This window comes from Puma concolor, chromosome A3 (assembly GCF_028749965.1).
Source record: "Puma concolor isolate L17-30 chromosome A3, mPumCon1.1.hap2, whole genome shotgun sequence".
Classification (NCBI taxonomy): domain Eukaryota; kingdom Metazoa; phylum Chordata; class Mammalia; order Carnivora; family Felidae; genus Puma; species Puma concolor.
In genome coordinates, this window is record NC_141669.1 from 116,104,201 (window position 1) to 116,127,789 (window position 23,589).

A 23,589-nucleotide genomic window follows, 5' to 3' on the forward strand; every position below is an offset into this window, starting at 1 on the left:
GTTGAAAGTCAGCCCTCAATACAAGAGTTCATTAAAAAAAAAAAAAAAGAAGAAGAAGAAGAAGAAGAAGAAGAAGAAGAAGAAGAAATTTGTTTTTAAACTGAAAACAAAACAAAAAAATCAGAATGTAGCTGACTGTATAAAATCAAGGCCTCTGCTATACTCAGAGCACCAAAAAGCAAGGCAGATGTGTCATCTCATTGTTCATGCTTAAGAACTGTCCCAGTGTCACTTGCCATCATTCTGAGCCTGTGTGGGAAGAGCAGAGGCCTTGGGGTTTAAGCAGACCAGTGGTTGAACCCTCCCCTCCACGCAAAATAGCAGCGTAACTTGGATGAGTCGCTTCACCTTTCTCAGCTCCAATCTCTTTGTTAAGTAAGAAGGTGGCCAGGACTGCCACAACCATCTTGTTTACTTACCACACAGCAGCCAGTCAGACAACCTTGTTCACTTTACTCATGAACACGGCAGACAAGTTTTTACAGGCTGGGGTATTCCATGGGTGATGGGGATGGCTGAGGTGGACCTGGGAAAGAGGCATGTGTGGTCTGAGAAGGTTTGAGAATCATTTGTTGATTAGAATGTGTCTGAGTTTCTGTGGAAAGGCAGCATGGCACTAAGGAAAACACAAGGAAACAGCTCCAGGCCCTGAGCACTTACATACCAGGAGATCTTCCCTCTGTCGTGATGTTCAGTGGCAAAGGGCTCCCAGAACCTGACCTGTGGTGAGAACCCCAGTCCCTTGCAGGATCTTACCGGCTACATTAAATCACATGGAGGCTTTGTCTTCTGGGTACAGGTAGATGTTGAGGGTTTTTAAGCAAAGGAATGATGTGGTTGGATTTGCACTCCCTCTTCTGTGTTTCCACGGTCTCCTTGACACTCTTTGCCCGACTAGATGACTCCTCCAGGGCAGGATCCTACCTTTTTCATTAAATGAGAGGTGCAACAGAATGGCAAAGCATGGACTTTGGAGTTCCGCACTTGACTTAATCTCTTATGTCACTTACTACCAGGTAACCTGAGTTTGAACCTTAGTTTCCTCGTCGGCTAAAAAGGGTGGTCTTTTTTTTTTTTTTTTAATTTTTTTTAAACGTTTATTTATTATTGAGAAACAGAGAGAGACAGAGCATGAGCTTGGGAGGGATAGAGAGAAGGGGAGACAGAATCTGAAGCAGGCTCCAGGCTCTGTGCTGACGGCTCAGCGCAGAGCCTGACGTGGAGCTTGAACTCACAAACTGCAAGATCGTGACCTGAGCCCTGAGCCAAAGTTGGACGCTCAATCCACTGAGCCACCCAGGTGCCCCAGAGGGTGGTCATTTCTACCTTAAAGAGTTGCCGTTTTGTGAGGTACTTTTATAGCATGTATGACTTAGTATTAGCAGCTGAAGGGGTTCATTCAGAGGAGTCTTGGGGACACCTGGGTATGACTTGAAGTCATAGGCCATTCACACAGGAATCAAGGGAAATAGGTTGAATGGCTTGTCAGCATTCTTTTTTTTTTAATGTTTATTTTTGAGAGGGAGGGCACGCACATGGGGGAGGGGCAGAGAGAGAGGGAGACACAGAATCCAAAGCAGGCTCCAGGCTCTGAGCTGTCAGCACAGACCCCGACACAGGGCTCAAACTCATGAACCGTGAGATCATGACCTGAGCTGAAGTCAGACGTTTAAACGACTGAGCCACCCAGGCGCCCCATTTGTCAGCTTTTAAGTAGGCACATTTCATTGTTCTTCAGATTTTTTGCCATTTTTCATTAGCCTGCTTTATGCTTTGGCTGGAGGAATTTTTCTGGTGGTTTTGTTTGCTGCTTTTAGAGGAAGTATGGACTGCTTATGTGCAGGCCAAGGCCATTTTCCCTTGGCAAATGGTTTTAAGGATGTAATCCTAGGCTAACAGGGAGCATGAGTGAAAGGAGCATGGAACCTATTCATGTGACATGTGGAGAAACCACAGCCCTGTAGGGAGGGCAGTTGCATGTCTCTGAGAGCCCACCAGAGATGGCTGTGGTCTGGAACTCAGGGACATGGGGAGTGTGTGTGTGGGTGCATAATATGTGTGTCCGTATGTGTCTAAGGCTAGCGCTGTCCAGGCCAAGGTAGGGCTGGGCAGCTTCCCGGACCCAGCCCATTTCTTATGTTTAAGTCTGTGGTGAGCCTTCTTTCTGGCTTTGATAACCATCTAAGATGTATACTAAAGATACTTTCTGGTGGAAAGCGGGGAGACAGTAAGGAGAACAAAACCCAGGTTGAGAGTAGGGAGATGTGCTTTTGGCTCTTGCTCTGCCGCAAATGCACCTGGTCAAATTGCTTACCCTGACTGGATCCAGGAACCAGTGATCCAGGAAGCATAGACAGATGCGTAGACAGAAGCATAGACATGCCGGGAGGCATAGACAGATGATGACATTGACTTGATCAAATGGTCAGACTCTAGATTTGTCCCTGATAGGGAGTTCTGTCTTTTTATTTTAGTTGTGTTTTGTTTTCTGTGATAGAGAATGCTATAGTAACCATCTTTAGGCATGAGGAGTTTTGCTTTTGTTGAATACAATTCCAGAATGTATTCCAGACCCCTACTGGGTCATAGGGCAGGAACATCATTATGGCTATTGCTATATGTTGCCATCTTGCTTTTCAGGAGCAGTGTATCAATTTACAGTTGTCAGCTATGTGTGAGAGAGCATTTTAACCCCAACTGATCCAGTATTTAGTATAGTAATTATTTATTGTTTTTAAATTTTTTTTTCAACGTTTTTATTTATTTTTGGGACAGAGAGAGAGAGACAGAGCATGAACGGGGGAGGGACAGAGAGAGAGGGAGACACAGAATCGGAAATAGGCTCCAGGCTCCGAGCCATCAGCCCAGAGCCTGACACGGGGCTCGAACTCACGGACCGTGAGATCGTGACCTGGCTGAAGCTGGACGCTTAACCGACTGCGCCACCCAGGCGCCCCTATTGTTTTTATAATTTAGTTAGCATAAAATGATACTTTAAAAGCTGCTTTATAATAATCAGAGGTGCTGTTTTCTGGGTGTCCGCTCTGTTTAATGTTGCGCTAGGTGTTTACATATATTATCTCATTTACTCCTCACAGTGAACCTATCAGGGAGGCACAGTAGCTCACCTAAGTCTGTGAGCTGGGGTTTGAACCTAAGGCAGTATGGCCTCAAAACGCAGCCTCCATCTGGGTGCCTCTCCATTCTTTGATTTGTGGGGGTGTGGTTACACAGTGTGAACTTTTGCTTGTGTGCTTTGCTGCATTTTGAAGTATGTGAATTTTGTATAGTTTTTTTAGAAAATTGAATGTGCTCTTTGCATAGAAGAGATTATTAACCCTGTGTTATAGTGAAAGCAGCAACTGAGGTGCATCTACTATAATTAGGGAGAAGACTCAAGTGAACTCGAAGATATTCTGATCTGGGCTCTCTGAAACCCTATTTTCTCCCCCCATGCAGCTGCCCTCCAGGCACTGAAGCGCAAGAAGAGGTACGAAAAGCAGCTGGCGCAGATCGACGGCACACTATCAACCATTGAGTTTCAGCGAGAGGCCCTGGAGAACGCCAATACCAACACGGAGGTGCTCAAGAACATGGGCTATGCTGCCAAGGCCATGAAGGCTGCGCACGACAACATGTACGTGGTCACCCACTGGTGGGGTGGGCACCGTGTGTCAGGGCAGTGCTGGCCCTGGAATGCCTCAATCCCAGGACAAGGCCTTAGGCAACCCCTTGACTTACCCATTCAAACATCTGAATTTGTATTAATTTGCATTCTTTTTTGGAACTCCTAAAATGGATCCTGTATCTTGTTGCCTATAGAAGCAGATCACATGGAATGAAACTGTATTTCTGAGTAATTCAGAGTTAACTGTGATGAGCAGAGTTTCTTGCTGGAAAGGTCCTTAGAAAGTCCTCTTGCCCAGGCCTCTGATTATCAAGGGGGAAGCTGTGTCCCAGAGAGGGGAAGTGACTTGCCCTGGGTTATATGTGAGCTTGGATAGAACTGGGATTAGAATCACTGTCCAGGTCTTTTTCCTGATGCTGTAGGGATCCTGAAAAGATTGGTGCTTCTGAGGACTTTGGATCTCTCTGTTTTTACATCTGCTTTTGATGGAATTTTCTGGCTCCCCCCTTGCTCTGTCTTTGGCTGTCATATTAACAGTGTTCTTGGGGCGCCTGACTGGCTCAGTAGAGCATGCAACTCTTGATCTCTGGGTTGTGAGCTTGAGCCCCATGTTAGGTCTAGAGATTACTTTAAAAAATATATCTGTAAAAATGATGTTCTTGACCTCAGCAATCCTTCCCTTATGTGGGTACTTCTCACATACAGTGGCCTAAGAAACTAGATAGCCACCCTTGTTATAGTTGTAATTAAAGGCCAGAGTAACACTAGACTCCAAACGAGAGCCTCTCCCATGAGCAAAATTCTGCACTTGTTGCAATGCTTGGACTTGGATCATATATTTGGGTACTTGAAGCCCTTTTTTACTTCCTTGGGGTACTTAGCCATGTGGCAAGATGCCTCCTATGGGCCTGCCACCTATTTTAGTAAATAAAGTTTTATTGGAACACAGTTGTGCCCATTAAGTTACATACTGTCTATTTGGCTGCTTTTGTGGTAGACAGCAGGTTTGTGACAGAGTTTGTATGGCCCACAAATTCTGAGATACTTGCTCTTTGGTCCTTTATGGAAAAAGTCTACTGATCTCTGCTCTAGAAATGTGGGGTTGCAGGAAAAGTAGTCTTTAAATAAGTGAAGTATTGGGGCACCTGGGTGGCTCAGTCAGTTAAGCGTCTGGCTTTGGCTCAGGTCATGATCTCACGGTTTGTGAGTTCAAGCCCCACATCAGGCTCTGTGCTGACAGCTCAGAGCCTGGAGCCTACTTTGGATTCTGTGTCTTCCTCTCTCTCTGCCCCTCCCCAACTCATGCTCTGTCTCTCTCTCAAAAATAAATAAAACATTAAAAAAAATTTCTACGTTCTCCAAGATGCCCAGCAGAGAGCACGTCTCAGTGAACCACTATGCATACTTTGAAATATGTGTGTGTTTATTATATTGATTGTTTATAAGATTGATAGTATATAGAAAATAATTCTATATGTTTGCCTTTCTTTTGGAGCCTGGTGGAGGCTCATAAGTGGATTTGAGTAGATGGGGAGGAACTGTCAAGTGGCACAGCTATATTTTATGATTTGTGATTTTATCTCCCCCTGTGTGGTGTTAGAGTTGCCCTTGAGCTTGAAGAAGAGCTTACTGGCCCAGGAGTTAAAGTCCTGTAGTCTCATTTGACATGTTTATTACTAGCTTACATGAGAGATCGTGAATGTGGCATCTACCTTTGCTAAGCCTTATTTCCTTAGGGTGTTGGGAGTAGATGATGTCTAAGAATACTTCCATCCTCTTGATTCTGTGCTTCTCTGTTTTAAAAGGGGGAGGAAGACAATAAAGACAAAAAAGTAATTCCTCACAGGGAATAATTATAGCGGGTATAGAGGGTAGCGCTAGGAAGCAGATTGTGTTCAGTGGGGTTTCTCTTCCTGCCTCGTAGGCCCTCTTCACACAGACTGAATGTCTAATATTACGTCTGTCCATCTCGTTTGAAGGGACATCGATAAAGTTGATGAGTTAATGCAGGATATTGCTGACCAGCAAGAACTTGCAGAGGAGATTTCAACAGCTATTTCAAAACCTGTAGGATTTGGAGAAGAGTTTGATGAGGTGAGTGGTTTCATGCAGTTCTCACAAGTTCCACAAATGACGCCCAAGCCACCTTTTGATGTGCTGTTGAAGGCTCTCCAGTAGGGTGTATGTGGTTTGGAAATCACCAGTTCTCATCCCTCCAGAGACTTGGACATAAACAGGGCATGGTATTAACTCTCCCTAATTCTGGATTTTTAGAGATGCTTTCACTCTTTGGTGTAGAAGTTTAGGTTGAGTAGAGGAACCTTCATAGGGACTCTTCAGCAGGCTTCAGGTCAGTAATTGGTTTCAGTAAATAATTATCTTACACCTTTCGTGGTGGACCCTAGGCTCAGAGCTGTGGCAACTGAGGTGACCATTCCCTGGTACAGGATTTGCCCTCAGGCAACTCTGATTTGAGATAAAGATGAAGCCAAGGAAGGAGCATTTATATCTGACCCCTGAGGGATCCATCTGGAACTCGGCCACCTGCTGGTTTCTGCTGTAGCAATTGGGATCTTGGGTCTCTTAGCTTTCTAAAATCCAATAACAGGCCCTGTTGAAGGTATTTTGTTCTGTGTTAGATTTGAGGCCACTGAAGGTGAGGTCCTCTCCACTGGACCTCTTCATGCTGATTCCCGTGGTGTAGCTGACCGTACAGCCTTTGGCTTTCACCTGTGGCTCCCAGCACCAGGGTTTTCATGTTATCAGACTAAAATTTGATGGACTAGTCAAGTCAATTTCAATTCAGCAAGTATTCCTGAACATTCATGGAGTGTGCCCAGTTCTGAGATAAAGAAATAGGAATGAAAATACATAATCCCTTCTCTGAATCGCTTCTCGGCCTTTTGGCTAAGATCAAGTGTATAATCCCTTCTCTCAAAATGCTGACAGCTAGTGCAGGACCCTGGATATAGACTCCATAACTGCTTGCTGGTGTTTTAGCTTCACCAGTGGAACCATGTTTAGGGTTTGAATAACAGAGTGTGGACCTGGAGTTCATCTCTCTTCTGACCTTCTTCGAAGGGGTGTGTGTCCCCTGAGCCATCAGGAAAGAGGTACTGCTGCAGGGGCTAGGATTCCCAGGGACATCTCTCTCACTCTTGTGTTTCCTTTTACCAGGATGAGCTCATGGCAGAATTAGAAGAACTAGAACAGGAGGAGCTAGACAAGAATTTGCTGGAAATCAGTGGACCCGAAACAGTCCCTCTACCAAATGTTCCCTCTATAACCTTACCATCAAAACCCAGTGAGTACTTCTTACCCAGTCATGACGTATCCCTGATGCCATGTGGTGGTGTCAGTTTGGGTCCTGAGTTTGCCCAGGATTGAGAACCACATAAAATCTGTTCTGACGGCCATAGAGACAACATCACCTGTGTTTTCCTAGTTTTTCTCTAGAACAGGGCTTTTTAACCTTGGCACTATTAACACAGTCAGGTAATTCTTTGGGTTGGGGGAAGGGGGTTGTTTTATGCACTGTGGATGTTTATGCAGCACCCCTGGGCTCTGTCCTCTCCAAGGTGTGACAACCAGAAATGTCTCCATACTGCCATATGTCTCCTGCAGAGTATGTGGGGGGTCACCCCCAGTTGAGAACTATTATTCCAGAATGATTTTTCCTATGTCACCAAACAAGACAAAGCTCTAGGCACTGGAAGAAGATGTGAGAGTTTAATTCCAGGACAGCTCTTACTCTGTCTAATAGCCTGTTCTGTGCACACCTATAAAAACTTAGGGCCTCAGAGGCAGCCACTGTGGGAAGGAAACTTCTTTGGCTTTTTTTAGAGACCTGGTTCTATAAAACCTTCGTTTCCTTCTGCCTGCTCCTTCTTCCCCCTCCCTCCTCCATTTTTCACCCTTGGTAGAAGTATTCCACGCCAGACTTCTAGAAAAGATATAGCAGTTTGATTTGTCATGGAGGGAGAACCCAGGGAGCAGTGTAACCAGGCTGTTGTCCTCTTACCCTCCCACATACAGAGAAGAAATGGTCCCTCAAGTTGAGTCAGCAGCCTGTGGTGGGTTTAGGCAAAGGGGGTCCACATCCACACACTGTTTAAGGGGCACTAGTGGGTGTGGAGAGGTGGTTCAAGCCACTTAATATGGAGGGGGAGTGTTGGCAAGGATTAGATCTCCTCTGGGGTTCTTCCTTGAATGCTCTGGATGGAAGCCTCACCTGAATTCTGACAGACTCTCAGTGTAGAATCCTTCTTGTTTTGCCTGGCCTCAGTGCTGGTGGAGGGGAGGTGCTGGGAGCTGGTATGCCTGTTATCAGGAGTTTTATGCTGCAGCTTTCAGGCACAGAGAAACAGTCTGCTGATAGCTTGGCCACAAGGCTGGGTGTGAGGGCAGGGCTGTTTTGTAGACATGATGTGGCACAGCCCTGGCACCCAGCCAGAATGTGTTGAGAGCACTGTAACCAGCTTCTAAGTAGCCCTTTCTCTCTTTACACAGCCAAGAAGAAGGAAGAAGAAGAGGACGACATGAAGGAATTGGAGAACTGGGCTGGATCCATTTAACTGGTCCAATGCGGGCTGGGCCCAGACAGACTCTGGTGGCCTGTGCAGCGGGCAGGCATGTGCGTGTGTGGGGCAGGCAGGACATGGTGCAGGCAGGTTCCATCGCTCCTGAATCTCCCTCCAAAGCAGTAGGGCCACATCACTGCTCACTCTCTGCATAGCATGGTCTGCACCCAGCGGGATGGGGAGGGGGGTGGGGGGCGGGGGGTGGGTGGGAGGTGCCTGCTGTTTATAATGTTGAATTTCTGTAAAATAAACTGTATTTGCAAATCCAACATTGAGCTTCTGGACTACGCTAACTCCACTGCTGAACCTCAATGGAAAGGGTCGACCGTGTGCAGTTGAAATGATCTGAAAATGTAGCCTCTGTCCTTTTAAGTCAGTTGACTCGTCGCACATCTCTGTGAGACTTGTATGGTACTGGCAGAAGAGTCGTTTTTTAAAGCCATAGGCTTTTCCTTGTCCTTAGCTGTAATAATGCATCTGATTTGGGTTCCTTGAGAGCTGTATTTCTGTCCATCACCTGTATACTGGCCCCTGTGTTTACCACTCTGCCCACCCCTCACTCGTACTCCCCTGGTTTTTTGGAGTTTGTGACACTGATTTGAAATGAATGGTGTTCTTGAGAGCAAGTGAGATTGTAGAGTTAAATTCCAGCTATATACATTTTTCTAACATAGCTCTAAGGTCCTTGTTGCTGTTTGTGATAACTGATAGATAACTCATTGGAAACATGTGCATACATTTATATTCAGATGAAATTATGGTTTGCACTGTCTATTAAATATCTCAATTAATTTTCATACTTTGCTGTTGTGTTCAATCAATCTGTCATTTGCTTTGGGAGTTGACTCTTTCAAGGCTAGCACGGTATCCAGTGGAGCCTGTGGAAGCATATACAAGACTTGAGAATGACGTGCATCAACAATCGGAACCAAAGAACAGAGTACGTCTTACTGGAAATGCATTTACGTTCTGGATGCCATGGATCCGTGGCCTTCATCTTGCTCAGGGATCGTCTGGGCACAGCTCAGGAGTGAATGGTTCTCGTGTAGTTCCATGTTCTTTCCTAGTTCTTCTCTGTTAGTGTCCATGAGCAATGCCAGCAGGACAGCAGAGCCTCTACCTTTTGGAAACCATGGTCTTCCCACTGACTAGTCCTACCTGGTGCATTGGTTTATTGAACCAATCTGGTACATTGGTGCACTGAAGAAAATGGCCTTTCCCATGGAGAGAAAGTGTAGGGCAGTGACTAAGAATCTAGGACACAAGTGGTAGTCTCAGGTTTGCAGTGACTCACCATGTGACCCTGGCCTGGCCTCTTCCATTCTCTCTACCTTTCTTTAGTCTTATACCCTCTAGAGAATCTGACAAACACTGTGGACCTTCTCCTTCAGAAAAGTGGACCTGGGGCGTCTGGGTGCCTCAGTCGGTTAAGCATCTGGCTCTTGATTTTGGCTCAGGTCGTGATCTCACAGCTCATGAGTTTGAACCCCACATCGGGCTTCATGCTGACAGTGCAGAGCCTGCTTGGGATTCTCTTTCTCCCTCTTCCTCTGCCCCTCCCCCTCTCGCTCTCTCTCTTTCTCAAAAATAAATAAACTTAAAAAAAATTGGACCTATGCATATTTGTTCTTAATTCTGAATGCCAATTGGCAGAATTTGAGAGGATCCCTTCTCTAATGCCCGTCCCTAAACCTCTTAAGATTAAAATCAACCTGAGTTCACAAACACTGCCATTGCTCACTGGGTACGGTGGGGCAAGTTGTCCACTTCCCTGGATCTCATTTTCCCGTCTGTGAAACAAGGGGGCCGGGACTAGATCATCAGAGGTCCTATTTGTGAAGTTGCTGATGCCCTGTGCCTGCCTCTTCATTTCTCATCTTCCCTGGCTGCCACACTTAGGATTGAGACTTGACCACAGTGGCTTGAAAATTCATGACTTGGGGGCGCCTGGGTGGCGCAGTCGGTTAAGCATCCGACTTCAGCCAGGTCATGATCTCGCGGTCCGTGAGTTCGAGCCCCGCGTCAGGCTCTGGGCTGATGGCTCAGAGCCTGGAGCCTGTTTCCGATTCTGTGTCTCCCTCTCTCTCTGCCCCTCCCCCATTCATGCTCTGTCTCTCTCTGTCCCAAAAATAAATAAATGTTGAAAAAAAAAATTTAAAAAAAAAAAAAATTCATGACTTGTATGGAGGGTGGGTCTGGCTATTCTCAGAAGTTCTTTCTTTCCACTTCAAGAAGAATCTAGTGGCAACACTTGCTGCCAGCTTCCACCTTCTCACCCTGCAGTTGGTGTAGCTCCTGGATGTCCTTTGGTGTGGGAAATCCAGAGTGGATATTCTTAAGCTTCTCATTAGTTGCCTCAGGGGCTTCTGACCCCAGGTCTGGATGAGGGGAACTCACAGACCCAACCATCCAGCTCTGGCGGGCCTGAACCCAGGTCCAGGACAGTGTTTGGAGCTCCTCTGAGAAAGAGCTGCTTATTCCTCTTAGATGTGGGCTGTGGCAGGCCTGTGGGGTAGTGTTCAGTCATGCTTAGTCTCTCCTGCTCTCAGGAGGTTCTCAGTCCTACTATGTCAGGATTCATTGGCTACAAGCTAACAGATGACTCAGATGACTGGTGTAAACCGTAAAGTCATCTACTTACCATTCAAAACTTACTCAACAAATACTTACTGAGCACCTACTGTGTGCCAGGCACTGTTCAAGGCAGGGAGAGTGCATGCAACAGACAAAGTCGCTGCCCTCAAGAGAGCTGGATTCTAGTAGTCTCAGGACAAGAAGTCTTGGGTTGGTGGAGGGTTGGGTGGAAGGGCACTGGGGGAGTCTGGGTTGGAGGCAGTGCCTCAACCATGTCCTCAAGAGCCAGGATCGTTGTATCCTTCTGCTCTGCCACCCTCCATACATTAGCTTTTCCTTATTGGGCTTGCTACCTCTTGATCATTAGATGGCCTTTCATCACACACTCAGGATCTAGAAGGAGGATCAGCACTAGCCAGATTTTCTTTTGCGTCTGCCCATGTTAACAGGAGGCAAACCTTTCCCAGATGACTCCACACAAACTATCCTTCTATCTCCTGAGCCACAACTGTTGCATGGTCTAAAGGAGTCTGGGAAAGTGTATAAAAGGAATCTGGGACTGGACAAAAGGGTCCAATCCGGATCCTCCCGTTGGGCTGGGGGTGGAGCCTCCTTCTGTGAGCCCATTATTCTCTGTTAGGAAGAAAGAAGGAGGGGTGGTTGCTGAATTAGGTGGCACCAAGTATCTACCACACAGACGCCAAAAGGCAGATGTGAGATTAGCACCATCAATTTCTTCTAAAAAGCAAATCAGATGATGATGTATTCCTTTCAAACCCTTCAATCTACCTCTACTCTCTCCTCTTCTGTGTATTGGAATTACCCAGAGAGCTTGTGAAAAATTCAAGTGTATTGGGCCCCATCCCTGATCTGGGTAGGGATCCAAGAATTTACATTTTAACAAACTCCTTGGGTGATTCTGATGTAGGGTGGACGGGATCAAGACATCAGAATGGTTCACATGAACTTTCTGTGACCTGGCCCCCATTTTCACCTCTCCCCATGACTTCCCCATATTGTTATGCAGAATTTTCTGTCTCCTAGAATATGTGCTCTCTGCTTCCCAGCCTTTACATGGGCTCTGGTCCCTTGGCCTTCCTTTCCTGGGCACAGCTTTCCTCGTTCCCGCAGGCATTTGCTGCTTCATCCTCTGCTTCCCACTTCCTCCTCTTGTTAGGATTCCCCACTCTCTTACCAGACAGTGAAGGCATCACATTTCCTGGCCCCTAGATCTGCTTGGCACAGATCAGGCCTCAAGGATGTTTGCGTGAAAGCATGTGTATGGTCAGAGGGGAATGTGCTATTGACTGGGTGTGCCAGGAGGAGGTGGAAATTGAGCTTGGGCTTGAAGAAGGAGTAAATTTTTAAAATTTAAGAGAGAGAGAGAGAGAGTGCCTGCACACATGGGTGAGGAGCAGAGAGGGGGAGAGAGACTCCCAAGTGGGCTCTGTGCTGTCAGTACAGAGCCCAACACGGGGCTTGATCCCACAATCCCGCAAACCGTGGGATTCAGTGACCTGAGCTGAATCAGGATGCTTAACTGACTGAGCCACCCAGGTGTCCCAGGAGTGGATTTTTTATGTGTGCCTGTGATGGATGGGGCATTCTAGACCAAGGGAACCTTATGGGGGGAAACAAGAAGGCAGTGAAGTGAGGGCTGCCTCAGGAGGATTTGACTGGAGGAAGGGCTTGCTTGAGAAGAGGTAGAACTGGAGGGATAGGTTGGGGCTCGACTGAGATCTTGAGCATGAGATTGAGGGATCTACACAGCCCTCAAAAATCAGGCAGGGGGACGCCTGGGTGGCTCAGTTGGTTAAGTGTCCTGACTCAGCTCAGGCCTCAAGCTCTGTGCTGACAGCGCGGAGACTGCTTGGGATTCTCATTTTCTCCCTCTCTCTCTGTCCCTGCCCTGCTTGTGTGCATGCTCACACAGACTCTCTCTCTCTCTCTCTCTCTCAATAAATAAACTTAGAAATGAGGCAGGGGAAGGAGGGAGGAAGGAGGGCAGATAGGAAGGAGGGGAGGGGAAAGAAAGAAAAAAAATGAGTTGCTCAGGCAATAGTTTCGGGACAAGAGGAGCAGTAGAGAAGAAGCTTTTTAGGCTGCCTTCCATTTCCCTCAGTGAAGTGAGGGTGGCAATTTTAAAGTTTATTTGTTTACTTTTGAGAGAGAGAGAGAGGGAAAGTGTGCACGAGTAGAGGAGGGACAGAGAGAATCCTGACTTGGGGCTCTAACTCACTTACAATGAACGAGTCAAAATCAAGAGTCAGGTGCTTAACCAACTGAGTCATCCAGGCTCCCCGAGTGTGGCAATTTCAGAAACAGCAGTTACCACGGGTACAGTCCTGTGTCTATCAAGCGCAGACTAGACAGTGGGCTGGTGTGTGGGCAGCAGCAGGCCGAGACGTAGATGCCAAGGGCACAGGGCTCTGGGGTCTGGCATATAAGGTTCAGATTCTGCCTCTGTAGCACAAGGATTCTGTGGGCCTAGGGAGGTGACTTCATTGCCTTAGCCTGTTTCCTCATCTGTAATGTGCAGGTAATAACACACCTGTCTGTTTTGGTCTTCTAGTGCTGCCTTAACAAATGACCACAAACCAGCTGCCTTAAAACAATAGAAATCTATTCTCTCGCAGTTTAAGAGGTCTGAAGTCCATGGCTTTCTTCTGCATGTTTCTGTGTATCCTTTTCTATCTCTTATAGGACACTCATCATTGTTAGGTCCCCCCTAATTCAATATGATCTCATCTTGATCCTTACTTGAATTACATCTGCGCAGACCCTATTTCCAAATAAGTTCCCATTGTAATACTCTGGTTTCTCTGCAGATCGTATAAATCTTTTGTCTTTTATAAATAAGTTCCCTGCACTGCAGAAGAAACAATGAACAAAACTAAAAGGCAGCTGACAGAAAAGATATTTGCAAATGACATATCAGATAAAGGGCTAGTATCCAAAATCTATAAAGAACTCACCAAACTCCACACCCGAAAAAACAAATAATCCAGTGAAGAAATGGGCAGAAGACATGAATGGACACTTTTCCAAAGAAGACATCCAGATCACCAACAGACACATGAAACGATGCTCATCCTCAGGGAAATACAAATCAAAACCACACTCAGATACCACCTCACGCCAGTCAGAGTGGCCAAAATGAACAAATCAGGAGACTATAAATGCTGGAGAGGATGTGGAGAAACGGGAACCCTCTTGCACTGTTGGTAGTATTGCAAACCGGTGCAGCTGCTCTGGAAAACAGTGTGAAGGTTCCTCAAAAAATTAAAAATAGAACTACCCTACGACCCAGCAATAGCACTACTAGGAATTTACACAAGGGATACAGGACTGCTGATGCGTAGGGGCACATGTACCCCAGTGTTTAAAAAAAAATTTGTTTTAAATGTTTATTTTTGAGAGAGAGACAGAATGAGAATGGGTTGGAGCGGAGAGAGGGGGAGACACAGAATCTGAAGCAGGCTCCAGGTTCTGAGCTGTCAGCACAGAGCCCGATGCGGGGCTCGAACTCACGAGCCGCGAGATCATGCCCTGAGCCGAAGTCGGACCCTCAACCGACTGAGCCACCCAGGCACCCCAAACATGTACCCCAATGTTTATAGCAAGGCTTTCAACAGTAGCCAAATTATGTCCATCAACTGATGAATGGATAAAGAAGATGTGGTTTATATACACAATGGAATATAACTTGGCAATGAAAAAGAATGAAATCCTGCCATTTGCAGCAACGTAGATGGAACTGGAAGGTATTATGCTAAGTGAAATAAGTCAGTCAGAGAAAGACAAATATATGTTTTCACTCATATGCGGATCTTGAGAAACTTAACAGAAGACCATGGGGGAAAGGAAGGGGGAAAAATAGTTACAGAGAGGGAGGGAGGCAAGCCATGAGAGACTCTTAAATACAGAGAACAAACTGAGGGTTGATGGGGGAAGGGGGAGAGGAGAAAGTGGGTGATGGGCATTGAGGAGGGCAGTTGGGGTGAGCACTGGGTGTTGTATGGAAGCCAATTTGACAGTAAATGATATTTTAAAAAAAGAAAAATGTATCAAATGGCCTGAAAGCAGCAGAATACAAAAAATAAAAAGTAAACAAAACAAAACAAATAAGGTCCCATTGTGAGGTTCCAGGTGGACATGAATTTCAGGGGACACTTCAACCCACTAGGTTGCCTCATAACTGCTGTGAGGTCATGACCTGTAAAGCACACAGCAAGGTTTAGAGAGCTCTGTGAGATAGAGGTGGGAAGCACAGGTATTAGGAGCCAGTCCCACTTACTAGATGTGAAAACTGAGGCTGTAGGGAAACTTTGGGCCCCACTGCTAATCAATGACAGAAAGAAGCAGATTAATTTTCTGTTTTGTGAAGGCCATTCCACAACTGTATTTGGGCATCTTTGTGCCAGTTCATGGTTTGGTGGGAAAATCAGGCCATCATCCTCTTCAACATCATTGCCACCACAGGCTGGGTAATCAATGTAGTGAAACCCGTTGAGAAGAGGGTATCTGCCCCAGGAGGGCTTGTGAGAGGAAGCACTGCCTTAGCCAAGATTGAGGGGCGTTGAGGACTCAGCAACGGAAATGGTGTGAAAGACAGGGAGTTAGGATAGTTTTCAAAGGCATGTTCAAAGTCCTGGAGGCCACCCTGGTCTTCCGTGTGGGTCTGAACTGGTCAAGAACAAAATCAGTAGACCTTCAGTTAAGTATTTATGAAATGAATTATAGGTGGGGAAACAAAGGTGCCAGGTACTTCAAATCCCATAGCAAATACTGCAGAACTAAGACATGAACTCAACTCCCTTGTCTCCCTACCCAGGTCTCTTCCTGTCTGCCCTGGGTACCCTGTCCTGGAGAAGCAGCTTCCTTCCTTCCTGCTAGGCTGTGTCCTGGCCTTGCTCAGACAACAGAGGAGTCAGGTAGAGCTGGGATAGAAGCCCAGAGCTTTGGGTTTCACAGCCAACGTTCTGCACCAATCCAAGGCTAGGTTTCCATGAGCCTCTGGCTAAACCGGGCCCAAATTTGCACAGGGCAACTCTGGGCTGGAGAAGAGGGGAAAGGTCTCCCCTTTCAGAGCAGAAATGTGTTCTCTTGCTCAGTGATGTTACTTGCCTGGACTTGTTGGTTTTCAGTAAGAACAACAGCCTTAAAAGAATGGCAAATATTAAGGAGGTTATTTACGAAGAACAAGGGTTTAATCTGTTTCATCTTATTTTATCCACCCAAGAACAATTTCAGGACAGGGCCAAATATTGCCCTATTTTACAGCTAATAAAACCTAAGCTCACTGGGATGAAGTGACTTGGCCAAGGCCACAGAACTGGGGAGCAGTAGAGCCACAAGAATCCAAACCCCTCTATTCCCAGGCCCTGCAGCCCTTCCTTCCCTGCCACAGTGGTGTGGGAGCAGGGAGTTCACAGAATCTCCTCCCTGTCTCCCTCAGAAGGTGCCAACTCTGAATGTGACCAAATGGTCAGGTCCAAAGAGGAGGCCAACTCTCTCAGGAATCTTCCTCTGAGAGCAAAAGGGCCACAGGCAACAGGATCTAGAATCATCCAGTGTGACCAGGAATGGAGTGGTGGTGTCAGAACCACGCAGTGGAGTCAGGCTCCTAGCTCCTTCCTAGAGGCTTTCGAAGGTGGGACCCCTCAGGGCCTGGCTTGCCCTCCCACCCTGAGACCCGACCCATTTTCTTCCAGAGCATCTCACCAGTAAATACCACCTCTTTCCTTCTCTCCATCCTCAGCTTGGTCGGCTATGCGGGGGACACTTGGTTCCCTCACAGAAGGTGTGGACAAAGATACCATGGTACGTAATGATGGCGGTTCTACCTGTCTATTGTTACATGACAAACCACTCGGAAACTTAGTTGTGAAAAGCAACTATTTCATTATGCTCACAGATTCTGTGGTCAGAAATTTGGAAAGGGTCCAGTGGAAACCACTTGTCTCTGTTCCTCAATAACTGGGGCCTCAGCTGCAAAGACCTGAAGGCTGGCGATTACTTCAATGGCTGGAATCATCTGGAGACCTCTTCAGTCCTTTGGTATATGTGGTGGTTGATGCTGGTTATTGGCCGGGACCTCCTCTGGGACTGTCAGCAGGAGCACAGGCCCTCTCCATGTGGCTTGGGTTTCCTCACAGTATGGGAGCCTCAATGTAGTCCAAGCTCAGGGCTCTAAAAGGGATTGCCCCAACCAGCTTCTGGGAAGGTGCATTACTTTTAGGACCTTGCCTTAGAGGGCATGCAGAGGCACTTCGCTGCATTTTACCGTTATAAGTTGCAGACCCACCCAGGTTCAAGGGGAGGGGAATAGACTCGACCTCTTGATGAGAGCATGGCTAGTTCTAAAAGACCCTGGAGGACAGGAGGTATCATTGGGCCTATTTTTGGAAGACATAATCTGTCATGATAGCCAACAGAGAGTGTTTACATGGGCCATGTGCCAGAAATTGAATTAACTCATCTGGTCTCCAAACTCCATCCAGAGAATTCTTTTGAGTACATGTTACATCTATCATCTATCTATCTCTCTATCAATCTTTCTCTATAGATATACATATATGTACATATATTTTCCTTCTCTCGATATATTATATGTAATATAAATATGTATATTTATATAGTATATATGTGTACCTCTATACTAATATATTGTATACATGATACATACAGAACCCCTTAAGGTTTGATTTTATTTTTTAAGTTTATTTATTTTGAGGGAGAGAGAGAAAGGGAGCGAGGGAGGGGCAGAGAGAAAATCCCAAGCAGGAGTTCTGTGCTGTCAGCGCAGAGTCCCATGCAGGGTCCATCCCACTAACTGTGAGATCATGACCTGAGCAGAGGAGAGCAAGAGTTGGACGCTCAACCATTTGAGCTACCCAGGTGCCCCAACACCTTAAGGTTTTAAAAGGCTAAGATAAGGGGTGCCTGGGTGGCTCAATTGGTTGAGCGTCTGACTTTGGCTCAGGTCACGGTTTGTAAGTTCGAATCCCACATGGGACAGTTCACTGCCGTTAGTGCAGAGCCCATCTCAGATCCTCTGTCCCCCTCTCTCTCTGCCTCTCCCCTGCTTGTGTGCACACTCTCTCTCTCAAAAATAAACATTAAAACAATAATAATAATTAGGGGCACCTGGGTGGCTGAGTCGGTTAAATGTCCGACTTCAGCTCAGGTCATGATCTCCTGGTTCGTGAGTTTGGGCCCCGCATCTGGCTCTGTGCTGACGGCTCAGAGCTTAAAGCCTGTTTCAGATTCTGTGTCTCCCTCTCTCTGCTCTTCCCTCGCTCATGCTCTGTCTCTGAAAAATGAATAAATGTTAAAAAAAATGTTTAAATAATAATTAAAAAATAAAAGCCTGGGATAAATCAGATAATCAGAAATGTCAGTGTTTTCTTCCTGTATTGCAAGGAAGTTAAAGGATTTACCTTTGAAATCTGTCCCTTCTCCTTCCTGTCCATCACCACCACCTGGTCCAGGACACCTAAATCTCAACTGAGCAACTTCTGCAGTGAACTCCGTGATCTCTCTGTCACTCACCTTGCCTCCCCAGGTCCCGATCCTTCCTGGTAGCTGGAGCCAGAGTAATCTTTCTAAAGAGCTGTCACTCCTGTTATAAAAGCTCCGTGACTTCTACTGCCCTCTGGACAGAATCACAGCTTCCACTCTCAAGCCCTGATCTGGCAGGTCCCTGCCTGATTTTCCAGCCTCCTTGAAGACCCGTTCTTGTCCTGAGGTTGACAGAACGTCTGCATCAGAATTTCCCAAGGATTGATTCAACATGCAGATTCCTGCCTGGATCAGAATTGCTTGCAGGGTGGGGCCCCGGAACTTGCATTTTAAACATGCTTCCACATGATTCTCTTTCTCATTAAAGTCTGCGAATCCATGGGGCGCCTGGGTGGCTCAGTCGTTGAGCGTCCGACTTTGGCTCAGGTCACGATCTCGCGGTCTGTGAGTTCGAGCCCCACATCAGGCTCTGTGCTGACGACTCGGAGCCTGGAGCCTGCTTCAGATTCTGTGTCTCCCTGTCTCTCTGCCCCTCCCCTGCTCAGTCTCTGCCTCTCTCTCTGTCAAAAATAAATAAACATAAAAAAAAAAAAGTCTGCGAATCCCACCTAGCCTTTGAGATAATCTTTTCTAGTGCAACACCTTCAAACCCATTCTGCAGATGAGGAAACTGAAGCCTAGAAAGAATAAGTTTCCCATAAATGTTCATTGAAGGAACTGAAGAGTTAAGTCAGACTGAGGGGGCAAATGTGCAAGCAGAATCTCCAAGTGACATTTTCCAAACTTGGGAAACGCTGCCACGGCTCCTTCCAGGTGCGGGGACAATGGGAAGCCGTGTGATGCTGTGCTCCAGTGAGCACGCCCCAGCCTAAGGGGTGTGAGATCCTCGCCCGTTTGAGGGGCCGACGCAGCAATGCTCTCGGGGGCCTGTAGGTGGCGCCATCTCCCAGGGAGTGAGACCCTAGGCTCCTCTGGAAGCGCCGAGGAGGACGGACTCTTCCCGGGTGGTCTGCTCCCCTGGAGCGAGCGAGAGGCGAGCGCCGGCGGGAGCCTGGGCGGGGACAAGGGTATGTGCGCTTAGAATCCCTCCCCACCCTACCATTTCCCCCACCTGCCCAGCGGGGATCCTCCCGCCGAGCGGCTGCTGGGAGAGGGATGTGTGGTGTGTTCCAGCTCCTTCCAGGGCCTGGGGGGCTAGAGGAGAGGTGTAGGAGAAGGGGGACAGGTCAGCCTTGAGGTGGGGCCATTAGGACAACAACAATGGTAACAATGTCCTTATTTCCTGAGCGCCCACGCCCACGCTGCTCGGGTCTGTTGGAGGGGGAGGTGCTGATGGTGTGGGCTTTTCCCTCGTCCTCTGGGAAGTCTCTCTGTCGGGGGTCCCTGCCCTTCCCCCCCCCCTCTCCAGACCTCCACAAGGGAGGGCAACACTGTCCACTTGGGTTTGAGCCCCACAGGGAAGGGTGAGGGTGGGTCCCAGTCTGGGGACTTTAGTGGTTGGCCTGGAGCTGGGTCCCCAAGGGCACAGGCCCCGGTATGCTGTCCTGCTCCCTTGGTGCCACCCCCACAACTCTGCCAGTTTCTTCTTCCAATCCCTCCATTGTGTAGGGCCTTCCCGCCCTGACTCTCCAGCCTCAGGCAGCCCCCAGAATCACCCAGCCGGTGGACCCAGTAGGCCTGGGGAGGGGGACCCAGAAACTGTATTTTTAACACACTGTCAAGGTGAGCCTCGGACTGGCCCTCGGAAACACTGATGAGGAAATGTCTTCAAGAAAAAAAAGACCCAGACTTGTACTGTTTCCTTATTTCCATGGTGCCAATTCACACCATGGCCGATTTCAAGATACCAACAGGACAACATGATTCCTCAAAATTGAACAATTGGCTCTCAGATCTGGTACATGCCAGCTCCAGCACACCAGTAGAAAAAGATCTGTTTATGACTTTGAGTGTTTAAGGAAGATCCTGTCCCTGCTTTGGTCTGGACCTGCTACATAGTTTGTGGGCACCAGGGCTAAATGAAAACATGGGCCCCTTGTTCAAAAATTATTAAGAATTTCAAGACAGTGACAACAGGGTATTAAACCAAGTGGCCCAGGGTGCTTGAGTGGCTCAGTCAGTTAAGCGACTCTTGGTTTCAGCTCAGGTCATGATCTTGTGGTTCGTGAGTTCGAGCCCCCATCAGGCTCTGGGCTAACAGTGTGGAACCTGCTTGGGATTCTCTGGCTCCCTCTCTCTCTGCCCCTCCTCCACTCACTCTCTATCTTTCTCAAAAAAATACATAAATACACTTAAAAAAAAAATAAAAAATAAACCAAGTGACCCTTCTGAATGAGGGCCTTATGCAGGTCACACACCCATGAAGCTTGCCCTGTCTCTGGTCCAGGCCATCAGCTACACTCGCTTGTCACAACCTCCTCATTGGTTTCCCTGTTGTCTCCCTGACTCCCTACAAACCATTTTCCACTCAGCAGACAGGGAGACCTTTTAATGTCCAGGCTCAACATTGTCACTTCATGCCTGCCTGTTGTCTTTAAGAGCAAGCACAAGGCCCTTCTGTCTGGCTTGCTTCCCCCACCCTAGGCTCCTCAGTTATGTATTCTCATCGCTGTCCTGCCTAGCCAGCTCTCCTATCACTGGAGAGACTTTACAATTACTTGTACAGCGTCTGTTTCTGCCTCCAAACCCTAAGTTCCAGGAAGGCAGCAGCTGTTGTAGTGCTGTGCTCAGCACCACCCTGTGACCGCATGTAGTGGACTCAATACTCGCTAGTTGAATAAATGAATTAATTGATGAAAAGGATAGTTGGATCAGGACAGGGCTTTTCAAAAATTTTTTTTGGTAACAGAATCATTTAGTCAAATGAGATCTTATAGGCAAGCTCATTACATAATAAAAGAGTAGTTGTTTGGGGGCGCTGGGCTGGCTCAGTCAGTGGAACATGTGACTCTTGATCTTGGAGTTGTGAGTTGGAGCCCCACACTGGGTATAAAGATTACTTAAAAAATAAAATCTTAAAAAAAAAAAAAAAAAAAAAGAGTAGTTGTTTAGCCTGCATAGGGGCCCAGAGCCCTGATCCCAGACCCCACGAGATCATTGTCTCTGCAGCATAGGGAGACTTCAATGGACCTAATTTGGTAACAAACTTGCCACTTTTCCTTTTCTTCCTACTTTGAACCTTAACCATCCCCTCTTGGCTAATGTTAATGATCTGGTTTCTGTTCCTATCAGCTGGACTGAACCCTTAGTAGTCACACTGGTTATAAATCCAGATGATGTTCCCGTAAGGGGGGGCAGAGGATGTCACTGAGGCTGCCTACTGAGCACCTACTGAATACTTCCAGGAAAGGTGGGCTGGGTGTCACCGGGGGAAGCCTGCCCTACTAGCATTCCCTTCTCTGCTTTCTCCCCATCCCTGGCCACACACATCTCTCTCGGGCACCTCTCAGCTCTCAGAACAGCAGTTGGGCTGAGTCACAAGCAGAGGACGGGTGTCCTTTGGGGAGGAATGCTAGTGGTGAGCACACAGGCAGGGCCACAGCCTGACACCCTGGCCTCACTTTGGTCATAAAGTGACCTTCCATGGCCAGAGGCTATATGCTGTCTCTCACTGGCCTCTAAGCTTGCTTTAATGCCAGCCAGCATTTATTAAGCACTTACTGGATGCTCAGCAAGTTACCAACGACTTTCTGGGTTTTACTTCCATCAGTTCTCACAATAACCCTTAGGAGTGGCTGTTATATCTGTCATTTTACAGATGAGAAAAGGGAGGCTCAGAGTGGGGAGTGAGGTGGCCAAGGTCACACAGTGGGTGATTCACGCTGTCTACCCACTCTGACCTGGGCATGCTGGGGCCACTGAGTCACAGACCAGCTCTTTATGGGTGAGAGAGGAAACAGGAGTCAGGGCCTCACTCTGCTCCTGGTGGCCTGGCTGCTCCCCTGCCCCTAGACGGTGCCCTGCTCTTACCTGTGAAGTAGCATTTGAAGTGGCATTTGAAGCAGACAGACCTGAATTCAAATCCTAGCTCTGCTGGTGACCAGCTGTGTGGCCCAGTGTGTGGCTTTGTCTCTCAGGCCTCACTCTCCCACCTGAGCAGTGGGAGAAGAGATGTTGTCACCCATCTCCCCGGGTGGGGGTGCACACGTGGGAGGACAGGTTGCCATGACACCTGGTACATCCTGAGTGCCCAGTGGAAAGTGGCTATGAGGGATTTTCATGATTTTCTCATCCTGGGCCCATCTTACTTTATTTTTTTAAGTTTTATTTATTATTTTTAATTTATTTTAAGGGGGGGGCTGCAAGTGGGTGAGGGGCAGAGAGAGAGAGGGAGAGAAGTAGGGCTTAACCAATGTGGGACTCGAACTTACGAACTGGGAGATCATGACCTGAGCTGAAGTCAGAGGCCTAACCGACTGAGGCACCCAGGCGCCCTGGGCCCATCTTAGAGAAGAAAACAGGACCCCCAAGGGGTTCTCTTTCTTGTGCTTCCTCAGTGGGTCTCAGAATGGGATCCTGAGGGGGAGCTGCACCTCAGGCTGTCCTTTGCTGTGCGTCTGCCCATTCTGCTCCTGATGAGGATACTGCTGGGGGTGAAGCGTGAGGAGGGTGAGCGTGCTGGGTACTGGTCCTCGCTTTGCCACCACATGACACCCAGCGCCTTTCTGGGCCTCCGTTTCTCCATGTCTACTGGGCGTCTCCTTTTGGAAACTGTGAAATGTCAGAGTAAAGAGCAAATGAAAATTTGAGTCCCAGCTCTGTGCAGTCATACCTCACATAAAAGAGGGGGTATGTTAATTTCCTGAGGCTGCTGCAACAAATTACCACAAATGAAGTGACTTGAAACAATAGAAATTCATTCTCTCACATTTCGGGCCAGACGTCCAAACTCAAGATGTCAGTCAGCAGGGCCTCCTGGGGAGAGTGCATCTTTGCGGAATTTGCCAGCAAGCCTGGCATTCCTTGGTGTGTAGAATCCAGCCTCTGGTCTGCCTTCATATTGTCTTCGGTGTGTGTGTCTTCTCCTGTCTCTTATAAGGACACTTGCCATTGGATTTAGGGCCCACCTGGGTAATCCAGGATGATATCATCTTAAGGTTTTTGGGGCGCCTGAGTGGCTCATTTGGTTGAGCCTCCGATTTTGGCTCAGGTCATGATCTTGCAGTTTCTGAGTTCAAGCCCCGCATCAGGCTCTGTGCTGACAACTGAGAGTCTGGGGCCTGCTTCAGATTCTGTATCTCCCTCTCTCTCTCTGCCCCTCTCCCACTCGTGGTCTGTCTCTTT

The 23,589-nt window shown here is 47.6% G+C and overlaps 1 protein-coding gene across 2 annotated transcripts in view; it reads left to right on the forward strand.

Moving 5' to 3' along the window:
• Positions 1–9,005, forward strand: part of CHMP4B (charged multivesicular body protein 4B) — a 54,850-nt gene extending 45,845 nt beyond the window's left edge. For both annotated transcript variants that reach the window (XM_086702008.1, XM_025932119.2), the window contains exons 2-5: positions 3,460–3,637; positions 5,608–5,722; positions 6,806–6,932; positions 8,138–9,005. In XM_086702008.1, the coding sequence (XP_086558134.1) occupies positions 3,460–3,637; positions 5,608–5,722; positions 6,806–6,932; positions 8,138–8,202 (485 nt within the window). In that variant the 3' untranslated portion in view covers positions 8,203–9,005. The remainder of the gene's footprint in view (positions 1–3,459; positions 3,638–5,607; positions 5,723–6,805; positions 6,933–8,137) is intronic.
• Positions 9,006–23,589: the final 14,584 nt, after the last annotated feature.